The 27,540-nt window shown below is 36.2% G+C and overlaps 1 protein-coding gene across 1 annotated transcript in view; it reads left to right on the top strand.

Moving 5' to 3' along the window:
• LOC128653786 (ABC-type organic anion transporter ABCA8) overlaps window positions 1-27,540 on the top strand; it is a 405,751-nt gene that overhangs the window by 34,090 nt on the left and 344,121 nt on the right. Inside the window, exons 8-9 of the mRNA XM_053707294.1 lie at window positions 7,712-7,897; window positions 25,044-25,191. Of these exons, the coding sequence (XP_053563269.1) occupies window positions 7,712-7,897; window positions 25,044-25,191 (334 nt within the window). The remainder of the gene's footprint in view (window positions 1-7,711; window positions 7,898-25,043; window positions 25,192-27,540) is intronic.

Below are 27,540 nucleotides of genomic sequence, written 5' to 3'. Positions count from 1 at the left end.
ACCTTTCCTCTTCCCTGTGGACTTGTGTCACTAACTGCCAATGTAGTATCTCATCCTGGGTGGCTTCTCCCTACCTAAAGCTGAACATCCTTAAATCTCACTTACTGTGGATAACTCTGTGATCACCTCAGGGGTATTGGCATAATATTTGACTCAGAACTCTCTTTTGATCCCTACATTACATCCTTAGCCAACTCCTGCTGCTTCCACTAAAAAAAAAAAATCTCTAACATTCATCACTTCTTCACTCAAGACACAACAAGGATACTTATCCACTAACATTATTTCCTGCTTTGAGAACTGCAACTCTATTCTCTTTGTTCACCCAAGCTACTGCATCATGACTGCATCCACCATGAATGCCTCTGCCAGGCTCATCTTCCTTAAGCATCATTCCACATCTGCTGCACCTCTCTGCTAATACTTCCATTCCCTTCCCTTAGCCTCAAGAATACAATTAAAAACTTTGGCCCTTGCATACAAAGCCCAAAATGTATGCCCTTGCAAATAGTTTCCAACCAGTCCTCTCTGCTCTGCCCATGACTTATTTCTCCTTTCTCATGACTTCCTCACTATCTCATCTGCAAGACTTTTCTAGAACTGCACCTGTTATATAGAACTTGTCAGACTTTGTTTAGTCTCCAAAGCATCAATCGTTTCTTAAAAACATATCTGTTGAACACAACTTACTTTGTCTAGACTGTGTCTGCTCCCTCTCCCTCAACTTCATCATGTACTTCATTTAGAATTTAAGCTCACAAGCTCACCACTGGTCCTTTTGATATTCTATGTACAAATGGTTTATAGCTTACAGTGACTCAAAAGGCAAGATTTGTGTAAATTTATTTTGATAACTTTACTCCAAAAAGCTATACTTAAAGGGACACTGAACCCAAAATTTTTCTTTTGTGATTCAGATAGAGCATGCAATTTTAAGCAACTTTCTAATTTACTCCTATTATCAATTTGTCTTCGTTCTCTTGCTATCTTTATTTGAAAAAGAATGCATCTAAGCTTTTTTTTTTTGGTTCAGTACTCTGGAGAACACTTTTTATTGGTGGATGAATTTATCCACCAATCAGCAAGAACAACCCAGGTTGTTCACCAAAAATGGGCCAGCATCTAAACTTACATTCTTGCATTTTAAATAAAGATACCAAGAGAATGAAGAAAATTTGATAATAGGAGTAAATTAGAAAGTTGCTTAAAATGTCATGCTCTATCTGAATCACACAAAAAAAAATGGGTTCAGTGTCCCTTTAAGGTTACAGTCCTTCCTAATATGTTAATGCTTTATAAATAAAGAATACAAATAGAAAAAGTTTAATAGCTTTATATAATGTACAAGTAAGCCCTCTACATGAATGTCTAATTGCAGTCCTTCAAGTTAAAAATATTAGCATTTTATTTAAGGGATATGAAACTCCATATTTTTCTTTCATTGATCAGATTGAGGATACAATTTAAACAACTTTGCAATTTAGTTCTATGATCAAATTTTGTTTCATTCTATTCGTATCCTTTGTTGAGGGATCAACAATGCACTACTGGGAACTAGCTGAACACACATGGCAAGAGGCATATATGTGCAATGCATATGTATTTTTGTCCTTCTGGAGTACTCTGTGCATTTTGTTGTGTTTAAAGGGATGTAGGGATCCCTTTTATTATACTGTTTTGTTTTAGTATCATTTTCTACAGCACAGACTACTTGCACTTTATTAAATATATGTGCAGCCACCAATCAACAGCTAGCTCCCAGCAGTGCACTGCTGCTCGTGAGCCTATCTAGGTATGCTTTTCAACAAAAGGATACATGGGGGCCTATCTATCAAGCTCCGAAAGGAGCTTGACGGTCCGTGTTTCTGGCGAGTCCGAGTACGATAGGGTTGATTGACACCCCCCTGCTGGTGGCCCATTGGCCGCGAGTCTGCAGGGGGCGGCGTTGCACCAGCAGCTCTTGTGAGCTGCTGGTGCAATGCTGAATACGGCGAGCATATTGCTCTCCGTATTCAGCGAGGTCTGGCGGACCTGATCCGCACTGTCGGATCAGGTCCGCCAGACGTTGTTAAATAGAGGCCAAAGAGACTCAAACAAAATAGATAACAGAATTGAATTAGGTCAATTTCATCTCTTTATTCAGATATTGTTGTACTCACCAATTCCAAGTGTTATATTTTCTTTACTAGTGTTCAAATTTCTTATAAAGATTCATTCAAGCCCTCAATAATTCTTATATCTCACATGTGGTAACAAGCGCTCAGTTTACTGTATATATGGAAAATTAATTAAACTAAATTGTGCATTTATTCACCTCTATATATACTTGTACAAAACTTTTATATTTATGTTAACTTTCCCTTTTATCAACCACAAGCAAATTTTCCCCAATACCTCCAAACATCATTGATCTATAGCTAGCCAAGCTTTGTATCTCCTTTGTGGTAGAATGCCTGCGTAAAATAATGTGATAATTGTTACACATTCACCTCACACAAAATCACCATGAAAGGTACAGTAAAGTCAAAATTAAACTTTATGATTCAGAGAGAATATGCAATTTTAAACGATTTTTCAATTTACTTCTATTATATCATTTGCTTAATTCGCTTATTATCCTTTGTTAAAAATTATTCCTAGTAAGGCTCAAGTGTAGGCACTACTGGGAGCTAGCTGCTTATTGGTGACTCAACATATATGCCTCTTGTTATTGGCTCCCCGGATGTGTTCAGCTAGCTCCCAGTAGAACATTGTTGTTTTTTCAACAAAGGATAACAAGAGAATTAAGCAATTTTGATAATCAAAGTAAACTGGATAGTTGTTTAAAACTGTATGTTCTATCTGCATCACAAAAGAAAATAAATCATTTATTTAATTTTTTTCGAAAGGATTGAACAAGACTCCAAAATGTGTAAAAACTCCAGAAAAATTAAATGATTTACTTAAAGGGACATTAAACACTAAATACTTGCTAGATAGAATGATGCATTAAAAGAAAAGATTAGTCCATGAGTAACATGTAGATGTATTTTTTAAAGTTTCATTAGTTGTTTAAAAAGTGACAAAATAAGTGTAAAGTTTTAGTGTCTATAAAACACTGGGAGCTGCCATGTTGTAACTTGTGTTACCTTCTCTGCTGTGGCCAATTAGGGTCAGTTATAAATAGGTCACTAGAGTGTGCAGCCAATGGTTGTGCTGGATTTAACAGTGTTCTGCACTTCCATTTCTAACAGGAACTGAAAAGCTCACAATTTCAGAATGGAATAACAGGCAAAGAGGACAAAATAAATAATGAAAGTATATTGCAGAGTTGTTTTATTATATACAATTTATCATTTTATATTACCATCTCAGAGTGTTTAATGTCCCTTTAAATTGTTGTGCCATTGTAATAAAGAAGTTTTTACTGAGTGTCATAAACAGTGACAAAGTTTGGCAGGGCTAGATTGGCCTCCCAGGATACCAGAATATATTCCAGTGGGATGTCCTGCTGGGGTCTGGGGACAACACTGTAGCTGTGAGGGAGCCCATTCATGGAGCAACCTGCTGATTTGAGTGCACAGCGTTCACATGTTAAAAAGAAGGCCGACGGGGGGACTTCCGGGCAGCGGCCATCTTAGGTCGCAATATTTTGAGCTGCTCCAAGCATGTGAGATTTTTTATTCAAAGCAGCAGTAATTGGAGCAACACAGGATCTGGGAACCCAGATTCTGATTTGTGAATGAAACCTGCTTCGACCAAGCCATTTACTGACTTTCTATGCAGCTCTAATATACCGGAGACTACCTGGGGGCCTACGCCTCCGCTCTAACCCCCCAGTAGGTAGCTGTGGCTGCCTACTGTAATGCAGTTTCAGGAATAAGCTGCTTAAACATGGAGGAGACATACTTGACGTTTCGGAACCTGATGCTCGATTTTGAGCGCATAATTTGTGACAGGCTGGATCGTCTATTATATAACATGGAGCGCACCCATGCAGGGGATGTACCTGAGGCTTATACGGAGTTGAGTGTGGAGGTGGCTTGTTTGGGCGACGCAGAGAAATTAAACATCACCCAACTTCCTGATGTTAGTACACCGGCGAGTCCCTATTTCAGCTCCTTACCTTTCCCTCTGGACTCTGTCTGGGGAGTTGCTGCCGACTCTCGGGAGGGAGATAGCGAGGACTCACAGGGGGGAGCGCACACGGAAAGGCATCTGATTACTGTGCTGGCAAGCAGCATCCCGAGGAATAGTGGAGCAGTGCCGCTGTTTTGTGATGATCGGTGCATGCGGCTCAACATACAGACCCTGCTGCGGCTGGAAATCTGGAGATTCGGCATATCAGTTGGGAAACACGATATGCTTGAAGCATTTGAACACTGCCCAGATGCCAATAACATTGAAAGGGATCATGATCTTGAGAGCTGCAGCAGGACAGGAGTGGGCTAACTATTCTATCACTGGAGCGGTGTGTCATATGTGTGGGAGACTGACTTGATATGATATAGCTTCCTAAACTTAGAATGATGATTGCTTGATGAGCCTGATGTATGAAGTTACATGGAATGCCTATGTCTCTCTAAATGTACTTCACTAATATCGAATGTATATTCTGTTCTCCCCTAACAGTTCACAGATTTTGCTCTCCAGCATAGTTTAAGTCTGCCAGTTTTATGATATTATTTTCTGTTCCTGCCTATTTTTCACTATGTTCAATATGTGAGCCTTGTTATACTGTAATATTGTAGCCTGATAATTTCTGAGTTGGTAGAAGGGGCCTTCTTGTCTGCAAACATTGACTGTCATGTATTTGAGCTCCTGAGATTAGTATTATGTTTTAGCTAGCTCTGATACACTTGTTACCGCGCTGGGATTAGGGCTGTGGGTTAACATGAGGCTTATGCCTTAGTTTTCTGCGGTCATCTTATGACTTAACTAAATTTGCTGGGTCTTTCTACCCCATAGCTATTTCTTTTATTAGTTTTAAAGTGGCCTTGGTGTACTGTCTGCGGCCGGGATGGTGCAGTTGGGGTGTACTTTACGTTGCCGGGGTTTGCTATAGACCCTTCAATTAACATAGCTACATATAGAGCCCGGAGAATGTAGCACGACCCATTACTTTTTTCCTTGAGGAGGCCTCAACTTTTATGTTAGAACCCACATTACCCGGTATGAATATATATACTGTTTATCCATAGGTTTATTACTGGTTCACGGGGGCTTGCTTAATATGTGTTTTGAGCGCTAGCTTTGAGACTAAGTTCTGCATCTGTATTCTCCTCTAATAGCTACTTTTGATTTTTGTGAATTTCTAGCTCTCTGCTTGAGAGCATATTCATAGGGCTCAAAAGTGGCCCTATTATCATATAGAAGTATGCTGCTGTTGTTCTAGGCCCTCGTGTAGCCCTTCCGCTAGCACCTATTGACTATGTTCTATACATGTGGTACGTTTGTAGCCACTGAGTTTTAATAGGGGTACGCTTTATCTTTATCTTTGCATACTCCAGGGGATACCTGGTTCAGCAGTAGCATCTTACCAGTACTTACAGGCCCAAAAGTGGCCTTTGTTAAATAATAACCCTCAATTCAGTCAGATGAGATAACTGAGGTCCGTAAGCGGCCTATGCTACCTTTGAGGACAAAAAGGAGAGAGAGGTAAAGGTTTGCTCTTAGTTATTAGATGAGTGGCTTATTATTGTACTTTGACATATTAATATGTTCACTAAAGCCAATAATGTTCATGTATATTGTCTTAATATTGTCTTGACATACACGTAGGGATTTGTCCCCTAAATATTAGATAACTGTCCTATTATTGTATTTTGATAGATCTATATGTTGGCTGTCGCCAATGATGTTTATGTATGTCCACTGTTGTATACTTGCTTCAATCATATGCTCTATACGTTAAAGTGAGCAACCTAGATGTTCTGTAATTTTTTTTTAACTCTCAATAAAAAAAAAAAAAAAAAAAAAAAAAAAAAAGAAGGCCGACCACTCCTATTAAAATCAGCACCGTGCTACAGAGAGAGGGGGTTATGTGTATGCCCTGTGGCATGACAGGGAGGAAAGAGGGAGCCAAACTGCCTGGAGCCCGGCCCTGGCACGAGTACAAAATAAGACCGGTAATCAGTTTGTTAGTAGTGCTGGGGGGGGGGGGGGTGTTGGCTGGGACAGGGGGGAACCTCTGCTTATTCTCCTTAATCTGTCTGCAGCCTTTGATACTGTTGACCATCCTCTTTTGCTCCAAACCCTTCAATCCTTCGGCATTTGCAACACAGCTCTCTCATGGTTCTCTTCCTATCTGCCTAACCGTACCTTTAGTGTAGCCTTCTCTGTGGCATCCTCTACCCCGTTACCACTTTCTGTTGGGGTACCGCAAGGCTCTGTCCCCTTCTCTTCTCAATTTGCATGTCATCATTAGGTTCCTTAATAAAGTCCCACGGGTTTCAATATAATTTGTATGCCAATGACACCCAAATCTACCTCTCTGCACCAGACCAATCTTCTTCTTTGCAAACTCTTGTAACTAACTTTCTTTCTCATATCTCATCTTAGATGTCCTCTCACTACCTTAAGCTAAATCTCTCCAAAACTGAGCTCCTTATTTTCCCCCCTTCTTCAAAAATCTCCACCCCAACTTCTCTATAACTGTCGTTAACTCCATCATTACCCCTTCCCCACATGCCCAATGTCTATGGGTCACATTTGACTCAGATCTTTCTTTCACTCCTCACATTCGGTCCTTGGCTAAAGCCTGCCGCTTCCACCTTAAAAAAATCTTTAAAATTAGACATTTCCTTGCACAAGACACAACTGAGATTTTAATCCACTCTCTCATCCTTTCCTACCTCGACTACTGCAACTCCATCCTCTCTGGCCTCCCTAGCTGCCGCCTACCTCCTTTACAATCCATAATGAATACCTCTGCCAGGCTCATCTTTCTTACACGTCGCTCTTCATCTGCTGCACCTTTCTGCCAATCCCTTCCCTGGCTTCCTTTTGCCTCCAGACTTAAACACAAAATTCTCACTGTGACATACATAGCCCTCAACTGTACTGTTCCCCACTACATCTCAGACCAAGTCTCCAGATACTCTCCCTCTCGACCCCTTCGCCTGCTCAAGATCTCCTACTCTCCTTCTCTCTTGATACCTCCTCACATTCCCATTTACAAGACTTCTCCAGACTGGCTCCCATCTTGTGGAGCTCTCTGCCTCGCTCCACAAGACTCTGCCCTAGTTTTGAAAGCTAACTCCATTGCTATCCCCTTGAACCCCTTAGCATGTAAGCCTATGAGCCCAGCTGTTTGTAGATCACCCTCATATGAGCCGACTACAACAGTGCAACTCTCGGCAGGGCCCTCTACCCATTTGATCCCTGTAAATGTTACCTTGTATACCGCCTATGCTTATAGCCCTGCTGAATCTGTTGGCGCTCTACAAATACCTGATAATAATATAATAACCAGGGTCAGTCTTCAAAAATTTCCAGGGCCAGTCTGATTTACCAGTCCGGCGCTGAAAGTTGGATATTTGAGTACAGAAAAAGTTATACTGAAAATTATAACACTGTCAATGTGTAGAAAACGGTCAGATATAGATTAGAACACATCCCTTGAGCAATCAAAAAGAGACAAATGTTAAATGTGATACTATGCATTTGATAACATACACTATAAAAACATATTACCCAGAGTAATCATATTGACATTTAAATCTTTTCCGAGCTATCTATCACCTTCATGCTGAGTGCACTGTTGAGAAATCCCAGAGTGACTGCAATTACTGGATTTTGTATCACTCTCCTCATGACTGTTCTGAGTCTCCTGCTTATAATGAGAGGCTTCCCCAAAGCTTTTGAAGTGCTTCTAAGTATTTTCCCACCTTTTGCTTTCTCAGTTGGAATTGTACAGGTATGTATCAGCCATAAGGTATGTGTTATTTTACATCTGTATTCTGATTTCTCTTGATAAATATGTTCTAAAATGTTTAAGAAAAAATAGCTACTGTTCAATAAAGCCTGGTGAGGGGGTCAACCCATATAAAATTGGACCTGGATGTTGCAATTTATACAATTTTATCAAGTATTATATTAATGGGATTGTAAAGTCAAATTTACATGATTCAGAGAGAGCAAATAAATTCAAACTATTTCCACTTTACTTCTATCACCAATTTTGCTTCATTCTCTTGGTATTCTTTGCACTACTGGGAGCTAGCTGGTCATTGATGGCTGCACATATATGTCTATTGACCATAGTTTTACCCTGAATGTTCAGCTAGCTCCCATTAATTAATTTCTGCTCCTTCAACAAAGGATACCAATAAATTGCATGCTTTATCTGTCCAGTACAGTAAGTTAGTAATCTCATAAAATATATATATTTTTTTTTTAAATCAAATTTTTTTATTGAGGCAATACAAGAAATAAAAAACAAACAAAATATACATTTTACAACATTTTGGTAAGTTTTGCATACAAGACACTGTTTATCCATTGGATAATGAAACCTTGTCATATAAGAGAGTAAAGAAATCTTCCTATATGTATTTCTCCAAGAACACACAAAACATAGTGAAAATAAAGGACATTGTATGCTAATACAAGATAGAATACACATAATCCAGCATTACCTCTTTTTTCATTTTGTTTCCTATATGAAGACATAGCAAATTTATATAATTTGAATATCCAGTAAACTTATACTTCTTATAGAGTGATAAGCTGATTATAAAATAAATGTATTTATTATCTGAAATTTTTCATATTATAGGGAGTCATAGCAAGTTGCTCCTAAGAAAGATTTGAGGGCAAGTCGGGAACAATTAGTCAGGAGCTAGATACTTTAATAAACCGTCCTCAGTTTCTTTGTAAACAGAACTACAAGAGCAACTTACGTCATTACAATATCAATAGCGGGTAAACACCGCTTGTTTGTCCACCTAAGAGAAGGGTGAACAGTATCAAAGTATACGGCTAATATTACCCCCCAGGAACTCCCGTTGACCGGGGGGGGGGGGGGGGGGGAAGGTAGTTTAAAAATAGACAGTGCAGATCTGTTGTCAAGTTTTCTCCAAAATGACTCTATAGATACATGTATGGATCTTGTTGCTATACATGCGCTACATCTAAGCACTAGCGGAACCTTTCTAAGTTTATTTCATCATTTGCTCTAAGTATAGTAAGTATATAGGGGGGGATAGTGTTGCGCATGGCTGAGAGAAATATAGTGCGTTAGTGTTCAATAAATAGCAGTAACTCAACGGCTTAAAGAGATAGACTAACAGAAATGCTACGTTTTTCTCACTGACATCTATGTTAACTCTTATTTATACTGAATACCTGCAATAGCAGTGTGTATAAGCAAATCAAGTGTGATAACATGAGACATAACATTCAAAAAGGTAAGAGAAGCAAATACTAGATCTGAAACAGGGTTAAAAAGTTAGAGTCGAACAAGTTATACATTTGCCTGTTTTATAGCGCTGGGTAGGGTAACCTTAACACAAACTCATTAAGTGCTACATTGAATGTGCATATAAGACTGCTGCTCAACTATAGAATGTATAAAAAAACTTTGCCTATAGCTGAACTGAAGGGACACAGCAAAGAGCCTTTTCAGTAACAATATGTGGCTCGATCATTCAGCTGGTTGTATTCATATGCACAAATAATCATAATTTTGACCATCCTAGCTAAAAATGGGTTGACTTAACTGAATAAAAATATCATTAATAAGATATGTAATGAACACTAAAAAAAAAGTGTATGACTTATATAAGTAACTGGCATAATAGGTTGAGCATTATTATTAAACGTGAACATACTCATGAAGGTGTCCTCGGCTTAGTATCTTACAAAATAAGTCCAGACTTTTGTAATAAAGTCCAAGTGCTAGGATGATCTCAAAGTTCGAGTGCTGACACTCCATACTTGCTACGTGTGAAGTAACTTAACCCTTCAGGGTATACAGACATGTCCTACTCTTTAGCCTACACCTACAGACAGAGGGATCCGTCTTGGAGGAAGCTGCGATATTGATGAGCTACAGACAGTTGGTGAATCTGGGGAATAGGTGGTACTTAGTAGTAACTCAGCGTTCCCAGGGTGTAAAACAAGGTTGGCATCTCTGTAAAATTCTCTGTCGCTCAGGAGAGCCGAGCAAGATGTGTGTGGAGCGGGAGCTGTAGCCAGTAGAGCGATGCCGAAAGGCTGTACCTCAGAATCAGCTTGTTCCCGATGTCCCTCCGCGACTGGCCGCGTCTCTAGAAAGCAAAAGGTTAGTTTCTTTGTGTCTGCCTTAGGGATAGAGAGTGCCGCCGTCATCATGAAGTGTTCGGAGCATGTCTTTACAATGAATGGAGTTATCTCGCAATCATATTGCCCCTCCAAACCATCTTGCACCTTGAAATTAGCGGCAGAGGGTCTAACTTGCTCCATCTCACCACATGAGCCTTACATGGCCCGTGTGAAAATATCAGTTGCGCTCTCCTTTGGTTTGCCACTGTGCTCGCCCCTCAGTGTTCTTACGAGGGAAACAAAATGTCCGAACAGAAGATATTAGACCAGTGAGCGCAGGGTGGACAACACCAAACTCCTGAGAATACCTATGTGTTCCCAAAATAGGTAAATAAGATAGCTAAAAAGGGGGAGTGAATCAGGAGCGCTACAGCTAAAGGTGCTAAGAAATAAGACTATGAATACTATACTTAAAAGTATGACAAGGACAATATCGTATCTAAAATATGACACAATTTAATTGCACAAACAATAATAACAGATAAAAGATAGATAAAAACGGACGTCTCCGTAAGTGAAACTTCTTAAGTTGCCGCCATATAAATGTTGCAATGGCAAAAAGAGTTTGTGGTGTAAATATAAACAGTCCAGTGTACACTTTCAGTATTTATATTACGTGTTGGTTTGCTAGCAAACAAGGGCTTACCCCAAACTTTCCACTCGATGTTCTCTGTGGGTTAGTTACAGCCGTATGCGTGATGACGTCACTTATGTGGGCGCTGTCCCAAACGAGCTCTCTGATTGGTCCAAATTCGGAACCAGCCAACAGCGGTAGTGGTGACTCTTTTATCTAGAGTATAGCGATCATCCGATGACAGGTACCTGCTCTTAGTGCTAGGTAGCACTCAAGGTACAAAAATGAATGGTGTAAGTAAACTTGATTATCCGATAAGGAGTTCAGAGAGTTAGTTGCACAGTCTTTCCAATAGCTAATTATATTAGCGTAATTGCACAATCCTCATGAACACTGTGGTAGCTCCAGCTACATATAGTGAATCTCAGTAGTTGTTGCAGCACATCAACGCGTTTCTCCCTCTACAGGGCTTTCTCAAGATGAATGATCTGCAACAGGTGTATCTTCATTTAAAGGTGTAGCTTGCTTCTCATTGGTTATAAAACACCTGGGAGTGTTACCTAAGGCGGTCTTGATATTTTAAGATGGTATTGACAAGCATCCAGATAGCTACTTCACATTAATATAACAAAGGTGATCCCTATCAGTAAATTTCACAGAGTTCCCTTAAAAGTGATCGTTATAGTAAATATTGTGTCTTTTAGACAATGTCTCATTAATTTCTGTTAAAATATATACTAAAAGCATTTCTTAAAAACATTTATTAAAAACATTTATTAAAAACAATGAGTACTTAGAATATAGTTAGAAGATAGTTACATTGTGGGTCTAAATCGGTACTATCTGTATCAAATAATAGAGTGCAAAAACGTGCATTACATATCTATTATTAATCCAATAGAAATGGGGAAATGTCTAGTTCAGAATTTAGACCAGCCGGGAACAGAGTATTATGTCTATAAATCAATTCTGCCTCTTTTATTTTCAGACATTTTTCTAAATTCCCCCCCCCTCCAATTCTGCTTAACTTGTAGTATGCCCCAATACTTTAAATCTTTAGTATTGCCCTTGTGTACAGATTTAAAGTGCCTATATAGATTAGTGTCTATCACTCCCTTCTCAATACATAATAGATGTTCTCTTATCCTATCTTTGATCATACGCTTAGTCTCCCCAAAATAAAACAAGTTGCATGTGCATTTAAGAATATAGATTACCCCCTTCGTGGTGCATCTAATGCATTCTTTAATAGAGATTTCTTCTCCTGAATTTGGAATAGTGATAGCTTTCCTTTTGTCACTATGTGTGCAGGCCTTGCATGAATAGCAAGGGAAGAAACCTGATATTTTTCCCCCTTGTAAATCTTTTTGTATAAAATTTGTTTTCTGATTTATCTTACGTGAACTAGGCGCAAGTATTGTTTTAAAGTTTTTTGTCTTTTTAAAAATTAGTCTGGGTTTATGAGGGAGTGCATCTCCTAATATTGGGTCAGCTTTTAGGATGGCCCAGTGTTTATTTAGAATTCTTCTCATGATGCCATGATCTACATTGTATTCTGTTATAAATGGGACGTCAATTAAATCTGAATTCTCTTTGGTTGTCTTTTGTTTATATGTGAGGAGGCTCTTTCTGTCAGTATTCCTTGCTCTTGTTACAGCCCTGTTGACAACTTCCTCATCATATCCCTTATCTCTGAATTTTTCAATTAAGGACTCTATTTGGTATTCAAAGTCTGAGATTCTGGAGCAATTTTTTCTCACTCTCAGACTTTGGCCCACAGGGATGTTGTCCTTCCTTTGCTGGAGATGACAACTTTTGGAATGAATAAAGCTGTTAGAGTTGACCTCTTTAAAATGTGTTCTTGTTTCTATATTTTGGTTAATGGCCATAATTTCTAAATCTAGAAAGATAGCCTTATCTTTGCTATGATTAAAGGTGAATATGAGACCTTTATCATTAGAGTTCATATCCGAAAACAATTTTAGTAGATTTGATTCAGACCCTCTCCATATCAACAAGACATCATCTATGTACCGTCTATAGAGCACGAGGTCCGTGCCATAGTTACCCGATTGGAAGAAGGACTCCTCCCAGTTGCCAACAAATAAGTTGGCGTAACTTGGCGCGAACCTCGTGCCCATAGCCGTACCCTCTATTTGTAAGTAGAATTTATTATTATACATGAAGTAATTGTTCTTCAATATAAACAAAATACTTTTTAATAAGAATTCTTTTTGTTCTGGTCTCATCTCTGAATCATTATCTAAATATTTTATTTTTTTTTGGTCTCATCTCTGAATCATTATCTAAATATTCTTTTTTTTTTTTTTTTAAATATTTTTTTTTTTTTTTTTTTTTTTAATAGCTGAAATCCCTTTGTCATGGTCAATTACTGTATAAAGAGAAGTAATATCTCCAGTCACTAAGATGAAATCATCCTCCCAAACAATTTTGTTCCAGAATATTTAGGACCTGGGTGGAATCCCTCAAATATGAGTCCAAATTCCTTACATACTTTTGCAGGAAAGTGTCCACATATCGTGAGAGATTGGAGGATAATGCCCCTATGCCCGAAATAATCGGTCTCCCTGGTGGTTGAGTGAGGTTCTTATGTATTTTCGGAAGGAAGTAGAACACCGGGACCCTAGGATGAGTGGGGTCCAGGTATTCCACCTCCCTCTCATTTAAAATCCCTAAATCTCTACCTTCTCTTATAAGCCTTTTTAAGAGAGCAGCAAACTTGTTCGTAGGGTTTAGATCAAGTTTTTTATAAGTTTTATTATCATTCAATAGTCTTAAAGACTCTGTATCATAATAACTTGTATCCATAACCACAATCCCGCCGCCCTTATCGGCGGGCTTGATGGTTATCTTATGGTTCTTTTTCAAATTATCCAGAATGAGGGTCTCTTTTTTAGTCATGTTAGTTTTCATAAATTTTGATGGTTTACTACTCTTTAGATCTTTTAAAACCATTTGTTCAAAAGTTTCAAGGTGAGTTCCCTTAGCGGAGACAGGATTAAATGTCGATTTGGGTTTTAAGCTGGTATGAATAAAATTATCTTCTTTTATTTTATCTTTAGTCGTAAACATTCTCTCAAGGGGGCTTTTCATGAAAAATCTTTTGAGGGTGAGGTTCCTAATAAATTTCTTTATATGGATATGTGTATTGAATTTGTTTAGTCTAACACTCGGGGCAAAAGAGAGGCCATAGCTTAAAATCTTTGTTTCCTCATCCTGTAGTGTGGTATTACTGATATTGAAAACTCCATTTATCTTTATCTCCCTCTTTTTGCTTCTTGTGCTGATCCCACTCCCTCTTGTTCCTCTAGAGGTCTTTTTTTGTTTTTTTGTTGTGGATATTGTCCCCATACACTTGTCTGGTTGTTTCCCAGAAGATCTTTTGAGGTGCCCTCCCTTGGAGGGCTGTTCACTAAAAAAGGAGTATCAGCTTCCCTATGTCTGGTTCTCTCTGTTACATGAGCCAGGGGTGAGAATCTATTTCTTATAGGTGTCTCCCATCTCTCTTTCTTATCCCAAATGGGTTTATTTGTACGGGAAGGTGCCTCTCTGTCTGGATAATGAGTATAATCATTATATCTGCCTTCAGTGTGATAATTATTTCTATTATCATATGTGTTGTAGTTCCTATAATTATAGTACTTATCATTATATACTCTATTATGATATGAGTAATTCGGTCTCCATGGTCTATTAGGATCTCTATTCGAATCTCTATTGTCTCTCTCTCTATAATCATAGGTGTTAGGTCTGAATGAATTGTAATTCCTTTTTTCTTTCTTTTTATTATGGTTAACTATTGTCCAATTTTCCTTAGGGGTATTAGACTCCCTCAAATTAGTATCACTATTGGTATTTAAATCCGTTTTTTTAGTATCTCTCTCTAATTTCTTCCACTTGGTTTTCAAAATATCCTTATTTAAAGTATTTAATCTTTCAATCATGCCTTTTTGTTTTTCTTTAAAAGATAGGGATTTCTTATCTTTAAGTTTATCTTTAATTTCTAATATTTCTTTTTCTAGATCTACTAGAGTATCCTTCCTTGATCTTTTTAGGATCTCCATTAAATCAACTGAAGCTTTAGATAGTACTTCTTCCCATTCTCTTTGGAAATTCTCTTTAAGGGGAAAGGCACAAGTCTTAGTCAATGTTAGACCTTTTGGGATTAGATTTTTCACAGTATATTTATTTAGAAAAATAATCTCAGTTTTTTGTTTCAATTCTTTAGTTAGAAGTTTTTCTAGTTTAATTAAAATTTCTTCTAGACTTTCATATTCCAAATCTATGTTATTATCATCTCCTTTGTGATTGTGTAATTCCTTATACAAGTGTTCTCTAAATGAAAAGATGTCCTCCATATTAGAGGGGGAGGACATAATGTGTAAACAAAAAATAAAAATATATAAAGATGTGAATTAATTGTAACTAGTAAAATGTAATAATGTCGAATATTAAACAGGAAAAGCTTAAAACTTTATATGAAAATTTAGCATATAAAAAAAAAGTGTAAAGTGCACAGTGCTAAATGCGATATGTGACAATATTAAAAAAGGGTTTTTAACCAGACTGAATTAGGTCTAGAATATTTTAGTTAAACACACAACACCCGCTGCTCATTGTATGGGAAACAAAGGCAAAACAGAAGATATTAGACCAGTGAGCGCAGGGTGGACAACACCAAACTCCTGAGAATACCTATGTGTTCCCAAAATAGGTAAATAAGATAGCTAAAAAGGGGGAGTGAATCAGGAGCGCTACAGCTAAAGGTGCTAAGAAATAAGACTATGAATACTATACTTAAAAGTATGACAAGGACAATATCGTATCTAAAATATGACACAATTTAATTGCACAAACAATAATAACAGATAAAAGATAGATAAAAACGGACGTCTCCGTAAGTGAAACTTCTTAAGTTGCCGCCATATAAATGTTGCAATGGCAAAAAGAGTTCGTGGTGTAAATATAAACAGTCCAGTGTACACTTTCAGTATTTATATTACGTGTTGGTTTGCTAGCAAACAAGGGCTTACCCCAAACTTTCCACTCGATGTTCTCTGTGGGTTAGTTACAGCCGTATGCGTGATGACGTCACTTATGTGGGCGCTGTCCCAAACGAGCTCTCTGATTGGTCCAAATTCGGAACCAGCCAACAGCGGTAGTGGTGACTCTTTTATCTAGAGTATAGCGATCATCCGATGACAGGTACCTGCTCTTAGTGCTAGGTAGCACTCAAGGTACAAAAATGAATGGTGTAAGTAAACTTGATTATCCGATAAGGAGTTCAGAGAGTTAGTTGCACAGTCTTTCCAATAGCTAATTATATTAGCGTAATTGCACAATCCTCATGAACACTGTGGTAGCTCCAGCTACATATAGTGAATCTCAGTAGTTGTTGCAGCACATCAATGCGTTTCTCCCTCTACAGGGCTTTCTCAAGATGAATGATCTGCAACAGGTGTATCTTCATTTAAAGGTGTAGCTTGCTTCTCATTGGTTATAAAACACCTGGGAGTGTTACCTAAGGCGGTCTTGATATTTTAAGATGGTATTGACAAGCATCCAGATAGCTACTTCACATTAATATAACAAAGGTGATCCCTATCAGTAAATTTCACAGAGTTCCCTTAAAAGTGATCGTTATAGTAAATATTGTGTCTTTTAGACAATGTCTCAATCATTTCTGTTAAAATATATACTAAAAGCATTTCTTAAAAACATTTATTAAAAACATTTATTAAAAACAATGAGTACTTAGAATATAGTTAGAAGATAGTTACATTGTGGGTCTAAATCGGTACTATCTGTATCAAATAATAGAGTGCAAAAACGTGCATTACATATCTATTATTAATCCAATAGAAATGGGGAAATGTCTAGTTCAGAATTTAGACCAGCCGGGAACAGAGTATTATGTCTATAAATCAATTCTGCCTCTTTTATTTTCAGACATTTTTCTAAATTCCCCCCCCCTCCAATTCTGCTTAACTTGTAGTATGCCCCAATACTTTAAATCTTTAGTATTGCCCTTGTGTACAGATTTAAAGTGCCTATATAGATTAGTGTCTATCACTCCCTTCTCAATACATAATAGATGTTCTCTTATCCTATCTTTGATCATACGCTTAGTCTCCCCAAAATAAAACAAGTTGCATGTGCATTTAAGAATATAGATTACCCCCTTCGTGGTGCATCTAATGCATTCTTTAATAGAGATTTCTTCTCCTGAATTTGGAATAGTGATAGCTTTCCTTTTGTCACTATGTGTGCAGGCCTTGCATGAATAGCAAGGGAAGAAACCTGATATTTTTCCCCCTTGTAAATCTTTTTGTATAAAATTTGTTTTCTGATTTATCTTACGTGAACTAGGCGCAAGTATTGTTTTAAAGTTTTTTGTCTTTTTAAAAATTAGTCTGGGTTTATGAGGGAGTGCATCTCCTAATATTGGGTCAGCTTTTAGGATGGCCCAGTGTTTATTTAGAATTCTTCTCATGATGCCATGATCTACATTGTATTCTGTTATAAATGGGACGTCAATTAAATCTGAATTCTCTTTGGTTGTCTTTTGTTTATATGTGAGGAGGCTCTTTCTGTCAGTATTCCTTGCTCTTGTTACAGCCCTGTTGACAACTTCCTCATCATATCCCTTATCTCTGAATTTTTCAATTAAGGACTCTATTTGGTATTCAAAGTCTGAGATTCTGGAGCAATTTTTTCTCACTCTCAGACTTTGGCCCACAGGGATGTTGTCCTTCCATTGCTGGAGATGACAACTTTTGGAATGAATAAAGCTGTTAGAGTTGACCTCTTTAAAATGTGTTCTTGTTTCTATATTTTGGTTAATGGCCATAATTTCTAAATCTAGAAAGATAGCCTTATCTTTGCTATGATTAAAGGTGAATATGAGACCTTTATCATTAGAGTTCATATCCGAAAACAATTTTAGTAGATTTGATTCAGACCCTCTCCATATCAACAAGACATCATCTATGTACCGTCTATAGAGCACGAGGTCCGTGCCATAGTTACCCGATTGGAAGAAGGACTCCTCCCAGTTGCCAACAAATAAGTTGGCGTAACTTGGCGCGAACCTCGTGCCCATAGCCGTACCCTCTATTTGTAAGTAGAATTTATTATTATACATGAAGTAATTGTTCTTCAATATAAACAAAATACTTTTTAATAAGAATTCTTTTTGTTCTGGTCTCATCTCTGAATCATTATCTAAATATTTTATTTTTTTTTGGTCTCATCTCTGAATCATTATCTAAATATTCTTTTTTTTTTTTTTTTTAAATATTTTTTTTTTTTTTTTTTTTTTTTAATAGCTGAAATCCCTTTGTCATGGTCAATTACTGTATAAAGAGAAGTAATATCTCCAGTCACTAAGATGAAATCATCCTCCCAAACAATTTGTTCCAGAATATTTAGGACCTGGGTGGAATCCCTCAAATATGAGTCCAAATTCCTTACATACTTTTGCAGGAAAGTGTCCACATATCGTGAGAGATTGGAGGATAATGCCCCTATGCCCGAAATAATCGGTCTCCCTGGTGGTTGAGTGAGGTTCTTATGTATTTTCGGAAGGAAGTAGAACACCGGGACCCTAGGATGAGTGGGGTCCAGGTATTCCACCTCCCTCTCATTTAAAATCCCTAAATCTCTACCTTCTCTTATAAGCCTTTTTAAGAGAGCAGCAAACTTGTTCGTAGGGTTTAGATCAAGTTTTTTATAAGTTTTATTATCATTCAATAGTCTTAAAGACTCTGTATCATAATAACTTGTATCCATAACCACAATCCCGCCGCCCTTATCGGCGGGCTTGATGGTTATCTTATGGTTCTTTTTCAAATTATCCAGAATGAGGGTCTCTTTTTTAGTCATGTTAGTTTTCATAAATTTTGATGGTTTACTACTCTTTAGATCTTTTAAAACCATTTGTTCAAAAGTTTCAAGGTGAGTTCCCTTAGCGGAGACAGGATTAAATGTCGATTTGGGTTTTAAGCTGGTATGAATAAAATTATCTTCTTTTATTTTATCTTTAGTCGTAAACATTCTCTCAAGGGGGCTTTTCATGAAAAATCTTTTGAGGGTGAGGTTCCTAATAAATTTCTTTATATGGATATGTGTATTGAATTTGTTTATTCTAACACTCGGGGCAAAAGAGAGGCCATAGCTTAAAATCTTTGTTTCCTCATCCTGTAGTGTGGTATTACTGATATTGAAAACTCCATTTATCTTTATCTCCCTCTTTTTGCTTCTTGTGCTGATCCCACTCCCTCTTGTTCCTCTAGAGGTCTTTTTTTGTTTTTTTGTTGTGGATATTGTCCCCATACACTTGTCTGGTTGTTTCCCAGAAGATCTTTTGAGGTGCCCTCCCTTGGAGGGCTGTTCACTAAAAAAGGAGTATCAGCTTCCCTATGTCTGGTTCTCTCTGTTACATGAGCCAGGGGTGAGAATCTATTTCTTATAGGTGTCTCCCATCTCTCTTTCTTATCCCAAATGGGTTTATTTGTACGGGAAGGTGCCTCTCTGTCTGGATAATGAGTATAATCATTATATCTGCCTTCAGTGTGATAATTATTTCTATTATCATATGTGTTGTAGTTCCTATAATTATAGTACTTATCATTATATACTCTATTATGATATGAGTAATTCGGTCTCCATGGTCTATTAGGATCTCTATTCGAATCTCTATTGTCTCTCTCTCTATAATCATAGGTGTTAGGTCTGAATGAATTGTAATTCCTTTTTTCTTTCTTTTTATTATGGTTAACTATTGTCCAATTTTCCTTAGGGGTATTAGACTCCCTCAAATTAGTATCACTATTGGTATTTAAATCCGTTTTTTTAGTATCTCTCTCTAATTTCTTCCACTTGGTTTTCAAAATATCCTTATTTAAAGTATTTAATCTTTCAATCATGCCTTTTTGTTTTTCTTTAAAAGATAGGGATTTCTTATCTTTAAGTTTATCTTTAATTTCTAATATTTCTTTTTCTAGATCTACTAGAGTATCCTTCCTTGATCTTTTTAGGATCTCCATTAAATCAACTGAAGCTTTAGATAGTACTTCTTCCCATTCTCTTTGGAAATTCTCTTTAAGGGGAAAGGCACAAGTCTTAGTCAATGTTAGACCTTTTGGGATTAGATTTTTCACAGTATATTTATTTAGAAAAATAATCTCAGTTTTTTGTTTCAATTCTTTAGTTAGAAGTTTTTCTAGTTTAATTAAAATTTCTTCTAGACTTTCATATTCCAAATCTATGTTATTATCATCTCCTTTGTGATTGTGTAATTCCTTATACAAGTGTTCTCTAAATGAAAAGATGTCCTCCATATTAGAGGGGGAGGACATAATGTGTAAACAAAAAATAAAAATATATAAAGATGTGAATTAATTGTAACTAGTAAAATGTAATAATGTCGAATATTAAACAGGAAAAGCTTAAAACTTTATATGAAAATTTAGCATATAAAAAAAAAGTGTAAAGTGCACAGTGCTAAATGCGATATGTGACAATATTAAAAAAGGGTTTTTAACCAGACTGAATTAGGTCTAGAATATTTTAGTTAAACACACAACACCCGCTGCTCATTGTATGGGAAACAAAGGCAAAACAGAAGATATTAGACCAGTGAGCGCAGGGTGGACAACACCAAACTCCTGAGAATACCTATGTGTTCCCAAAATAGGTAAATAAGATAGCTAAAAAGGGGGAGTGAATCAGGAGCGCTACAGCTAAAGGTGCTAAGAAATAAGACTATGAATACTATACTTAAAAGTATGACAAGGACAATATCGTATCTAAAATATGACACAATTTAATTGCACAAACGATAATAACAGATAAAAGATAGATAAAAACGGACGTCTCCGTAAGTGAAACTTCTTAAGTTGCCGCCATATAAATGTTGCAATGGCAAAAAGAGTTTGTGGTGTAAGTATAAACAGTCCAGTGTACACTTTCAGTATTTATATTACGTGTTGGTTTGCTAGCAAACAAGGGCTTACCCCAGACTTTCCACTCGATGTTCTCTGTGGGTTAGTTACAGCCGTATGCGTGATGACGTCACTTATGTGGGCGCTGTCCCAAACGAGCTCTCTGATTGGTCCAAATTCGGAACCAGCCAACAGCGGTAGTGGTGACTCTTTTATCTAGAGTATAGCGATCATCCGATGACAGGTACCTGCTCTTAGTGCTAGGTAGCACGCAAGGTACAAAAATGAATGGTGTAAGTAAACTTGATTATCCGATAAGGAGTTCAGAGAGTTAGTTGCACAGTCTTTCCAATAGCTAATTATATTAGCGTAATTGCACAATCCTCATGAACACTGTGGTAGCTCCAGCTACATATAGTGAATCTCAGTAGTTGTTGCAGCACATCAACGCGTTTCTCCCTCTACAGGGCTTTCTCAAGATGAATGATCTGCAACAGGTGTATCTTCATTTAAAGGTGTAGCTTGCTTCTCATTGGTTATAAAACACCTGGGAGTGTTACCTAAGGCGGTCTTGATATTTTAAGATGGTATTGACAAGCAACCAGATAGCTACTTCACATTAATATAACAAAGGTGATCCCTATCAGTAAATTTCACAGAGTTCCCTTAAAAGTGATCGTTATAGTAAATATTGTGTCTTTTAGACAATGTCTCAATCATTTCTGTTAAAATATATACTAAAAGCATTTCTTAAAAACATTTATTAAAAACATTTATTAAAAACAATGAGTACTTAGAATATAGTTAGAAGATAGTTACATTGTGGGTCTAAATCGGTACTATCTGTATCAAATAATAGAGTGCAAAAACGTGCATTACATATCTATTATTAATCCAATAGAAATGGGGAAATGTCTAGTTCAGAATTTAGACCAGCCGGGAACAGAGTATTATGTCTATAAATCAATTCTGCCTCTTTTATTTTCAGACATTTTTCTAAATTCCCTCCCCTCCAATTCTGCTTAACTTGTAGTATGCCCCAATACTTTAAATCTTTAGTATTGCCCTTGTGTACAGATTTAAAGTGCCTATATAGATTAGTGTCTATCACTCCCTTCTCAATACATAATAGATGTTCTCTTATCCTATCTTTGATCATACGCTTAGTCTCCCCAAAATAAAACAAGTTGCATGTGCATTTAAGAATATAGATTACCCCCTTCGTGGTGCATCTAATGCATTCTTTAATAGAGATTTCTTCTCCTGAATTTGGAATAGTGATAGCTTTCCTTTTGTCACTATGTGTGCAGGCCTTGCATGAATAGCAAGGGAAGAAACCTGATATTTTTCCCCCTTGTAAATCTTTTTGTATAAAATTTGTTTTCTGATTTATCTTACGTGAACTAGGCGCAAGTATTGTTTTAAAGTTTTTTGTCTTTTTAAAAATTAGTCTGGGTTTATGAGGGAGTGCATCTCCTAATATTGGGTCAGCTTTTAGGATGGCCCAGTGTTTATTTAGAATTCTTCTCATGATGCCATGATCTACATTGTATTCTGTTATAAATGGGACGTCAATTAAATCTGAATTCTCTTTGGTTGTCTTTTGTTTATATGTGAGGAGGCTCTTTCTGTCAGTATTCCTTGCTCTTGTTACAGCCCTGTTGACAACTTCCTCATCATATCCCTTATCTCTGAATTTTTCAATTAAGGACTCTATTTGGTATTCAAAGTCTGAGATTCTGGAGCAATTTTTTCTCACTCTCAGACTTTGGCCCACAGGGATGTTGTCCTTCCATTGCTGGAGATGACAACTTTTGGAATGAATAAAGCTGTTAGAGTTGACCTCTTTAAAATGTGTTCTTGTTTCTATATTTTGGTTAATGGCCATAATTTCTAAATCTAGAAAGACAGCCTTATCTTTGCTATGATTAAAGGTGAATATGAGACCTTTATCATTAGAGTTCATATCCGAAAACAATTTTAGTAGATTTGATTCAGACCCTCTCCATATCAACAAGACGTCATCTATGTACCATCTATAGAGCACGAGGTCCGCGCCATAGTTACCCGATTGGAAGAAGGACTCCTCCCAGTTGCCAACAAATAAATTGGCGTAACTTGGCGCGAACCTCGTGCCCATAGCCGTACCCTCTATTTGTAAGTAGAATTTATTATTATACATGAAGTAATTGTTCTTCAATATAAACAAAATACTTTTTAATAAGAATTCTTTTTGTTCTGGTCTTATCTCTGAATCATTATCTAAATATTTTTTAATAGCTATTAAAAAATATTTAGATAAAACAAAGTTATCAGTGATTGAATAAAGTACATACAGTAACATTTCTTTCTTTCTAGTAGTATTGGAGCAGATGGAAAGCCCTGTAAAATGTGATAAACAAAAGCAGATGCTCCACAATGGGGACTCTAAGTTTAGTACTTCAAGTTAACATCTTTTTATTCAATATTTTTTTTTTCATTTTCTTTTATGTAAAAAAAAAAATGAACCAAGGCACACTTTTCTCTCAAAATTTACAATGTATGCATGTGTACTGGGAACATTTACTTTGTTCCTATTCAGAACATGCCCCCCCCCCCACGTCTCCACCCAAGGTTTGTGAGTGTTTGCTCCTTTCCACCAATGGAGCTGTAGGAGTTTTTAATACCTACACATATTTATTGTGCCGAGTGCACCCTCATCCAAACACCTGCCTGCTCAGAGATTTTGCTCTCTTGTTTGAATGAGGGCTTACAAGGCATGCACAGCATATGTCTCCAATGAAGTAAAATATAGCAGTGCTAAGTCTGGAGTCTGCCCTTCCATTTCTAACAGGAATTGGAAAGCCCACACACTTCAATTAAATTGCAGGGGACTAAATAAATAATGAAAATATTTATAAATATATATATATATATATATAGCAACAGCTGTTAATCACAGGTGTGTAATTATATGTATTGTAAGGGGGTATTTAAGGGTACTTTTGAACACGTTTTGTTATGTTTGGCTGGCCTCCATTTGAAAAAGCTCATGGTAGAGCTGAAACGTTATCACTATGGGCCTGTCTCACGTGCATTTTAAAGGGGTTTGATGTTTTTTTGCATGAGCTTGCCTGCTGTGTATCTTTTGGGGTCTACCAAGCCTGGATACAGTGAGTTTGAATACTTGTTTATCTATTAGCAGAGCACCAGGTAGTTGTTGATGCTGGTGTGTGCCATTCCCTATGGAATACTATACTATGTTTTATGTATATGTATATGTATATATATATATATATATATATATATATATATATATATATGTATACATATATATATATATACTATTGAAATTGTAACTAAAAGACAATGTGGAAAATGACAATAAAATCCTCCTCTTTTAAAATGTGTGCTACATAAAGTTATGTTTTAAAAATTAATAGTCTGCTGTAAAATTAACTTATAGTTTATATGATTAATTCACATTAAAATTTCTGTTTTAAATTAAAGGGACACTGAACCCAATTTTTTTCTTTCGTGATTCAGATAGAGCATGCAATTTTAAGCAACTTTCTAATTGACTCTTATTATCAAATTGTCTTCATTCTCTTGGTATCTTTATTTGAAAAGCAAGAATGTAAGTTTAGATGCCGGCCCATTTATGGTGAACAAACTGGGTTGTTCTTGCTGATTGGTGGATAAATTCACCCACCAATAAAAAGGTGCTTTCCATGGTCCTGAACTAAAAATATAGCTTAGATGCCTTCCTTTTCAATTAAAGAAAGCAAGAGAACGAAGAAAAATTGATAATAGGTGTAAATTAGAAAGATGCTTAAAATTGCATGCTCTATCTGAATCACAAAAGAAAAAATTTGGGTTCAGTGTCCCTTTAACTTAGTATAAAAAACAACAACTTCAGCACTAGAGTGTGGAACCAGCAATTGTCTGTTTAAAATTCAAATTAATGACTGTTTCATCAAATGTCTAGTTTGTGCTTTACACCATTCTAAAGGCATATTGTTTTTATTGGTAAAAAAATTACACATTTTATATGACTTAAAGTGTAAGGCTCATAGGAAATTACCACTGAAATTTAAGAACGTGATAGTGGATTAAATACCAAATATTCCATATCTTTTTTTCATATGCTATAAAACCAAAGACCAAATTTAAACATTGTTGTCTAATTTGTTGAATAAATAAATTGGTTTTAATTTATTTAGGTATTTTTATTATTTTAGAGTGTTCATCTGGAGCTTGATGGCCAAGGTGTCTATTTCACAGATTTTATAGGAGACTCCTCACACATGTTAACGAGTTTTATCATGCTTATTTTGGATTCCATTTTATACATGGCCTTAACTCTTTATTTTGACAAAATTATGGAAGGTAAGTTAAGCTAAATAATGAATTAATGAAATAATGAAGAAAATAGATATGATATTATTTTTATTAAAAATATATACATGGAGCTCGCAATAGTTCATCAAATACCTCATGTACATTTTCTGTTGAAGTTCTGAATTGTTACTTTTACACATATTTACATATACCTGTCCTGTCTTGATATTTATTATTAATATTTTCAATATATGTATGTGGATAATTGTAAGTAGTAATGAGAGGTATATTTTGTCAAATTTACTTTGACACGTACAACACCCTTATTTTCTTTTTTGTAAAACCTTCCTATTCTTCTCCCAAGACTCCATCTTCAAATCCTCCCACAGGTAATTGATCTGTTTAATAGTGGTTTTAATGTTTGTAACCTTTTATTTACCATCAATGATTTAATCAATTTTTATTTTTTTTACTGATTTTAAATTTATTTATTTTTTAAAAATACTGGGTCAGATTACAAGTGGCTTGATACATGAAGTAAACGTTAAGGTTTAGAAAAAAGTACTTGCTTGAGTAAACAATCACGGACAACTTAGATCCCCTTTTATACTTTCCTGCCCAGATATAACCCATCCTTGCTTTATCTGGGAGGTTCTGTGTGCTGAGTGGGTGTAGTTGGTCCGTGTATTGATTTCACATCTTTTTCATCATACATTCTTGAGGATTATACTTGCTGTTGCTAACTAGGGATGGGCGAATGTTTCTAAAAATTCAAAATTTAAAACGAATTTTGATACATTCATTCGTTTGAACCGAATTTCGAATGTTTATATAACATTCTAACATTCTAATTTTCGAATTTTCGTTTTCGAATTTTTCAATAAAATTTGAAAATATTCGTTCGAATAATAGAATGTTTAGCTATGTATTCATTCAATTTCGAAATGTAATATTCAAATTTGAATGTGACATTCGAATTTGAAATAGTATTTCTAGTCTACAACTGTGTTTAATAAATGTAATATTTGAATTTGAATGCTACATTCGAATTCGAATGTCACATTCGAATTTGAAATAGTATTTCTAGTCTAATACTGTGTTTTAAATGTGATATTCGATTCGAATGTGATATTCGATTCGAATGTGACATTAGAATTCAAAATAGTATTTCTAGTCTAATACTGTGTTTTATAAATGTAATATTCGAATTCGAATGTGACATTCAATTCGAATGTGATATTCGATTCGAATGTGACATTCGAAATAGTGTTTCTAGTCTACAATTGTGTTTTATAAATGTAATATTCAAATTCGTATGTGATATTCGAATGTAACATTCGAATTCGAATGTCACATTCGAAAACTGTAAATAACATTCGAAAATCAAATTTTTAAGAATATTCGTTCTTATCAACATTCTATTATGTAAATCGAATTTCTACAATAACATTCATTCTAACATTCGAATTCGGATATAAACACATTCGCCCATCCCTATTGCTAACATGACCGGTCATTGTTCTTAATTTGTAGTATGTATGGGTGTGTGTTGGATGCTTGCTCTGCAGCTATGTCTGTTTTCTTCAAGCTGTGTATTTACTTATTATGAGTAATACATTTATATTTCCAATTGCTATTTGATTTTGAACTGGTTGTTTTACTTTATTTAAAGAGTGCTGAATTCCCTGACTTTTTGGAAGAATAATTATTACTGTATTATTCAGAATGTAGGTAGTGGTATGAAGTATAAGTCCAATAGCGATTGTGCTAGTGGTAATTAGCTAACAGCATATTGATAGTGTAAAGGAGGTGTTGTAGGCTGTTGCTGACATGTTATATAGAAGGTTATGGCTGACTGCAGGTTGTTTCAAGACATAGGTATAGTATGAGCATCAAGTAGTGTAAGCAGATATGTCCAGCAGTTATAATAGGAAGGTATGGCCTGCAGATACTACAGGCAGGTATGGTCAACATGTTAATATTGCATGATAAAGAGTGTAATGAGCACATCCAACCAACACAGTAACTGAGAGAGCGACTCAGTAATGTAGAGAAGCTATGATACTCTTGCATAGCATTTGCAGCATTTTAGGAGAATTTTGCACTATTGGGCAGCCCTCCAGGTGATGTATTGACAGACACTATAAGTATAGAGAAAAGCTGTATCATTTATCAATTTATCATTCTCATGAATGCAGCATATGCCCATAAATATGGTTTTCTTTGGAACACCATGATAATGACATATTTGATAAGTCTCATGGAAGACATGTGTGTGGGTTTGAACCAACAATATGCATTGAGTAGTATAGAGATTATCATTTTGGTGTGGCTAAATTGAAGATCATAATATAATAGTGTCTCTGGCTCAACATTTGATAGAAAAAAGTTTTTGAA

Source organism: Bombina bombina, chromosome 1 (assembly GCF_027579735.1).
Source record: "Bombina bombina isolate aBomBom1 chromosome 1, aBomBom1.pri, whole genome shotgun sequence".
In the NCBI taxonomy this organism is placed as follows: domain Eukaryota; kingdom Metazoa; phylum Chordata; class Amphibia; order Anura; family Bombinatoridae; genus Bombina; species Bombina bombina.
This window is presented reverse-complemented; position numbering and strand designations above follow the sequence as displayed.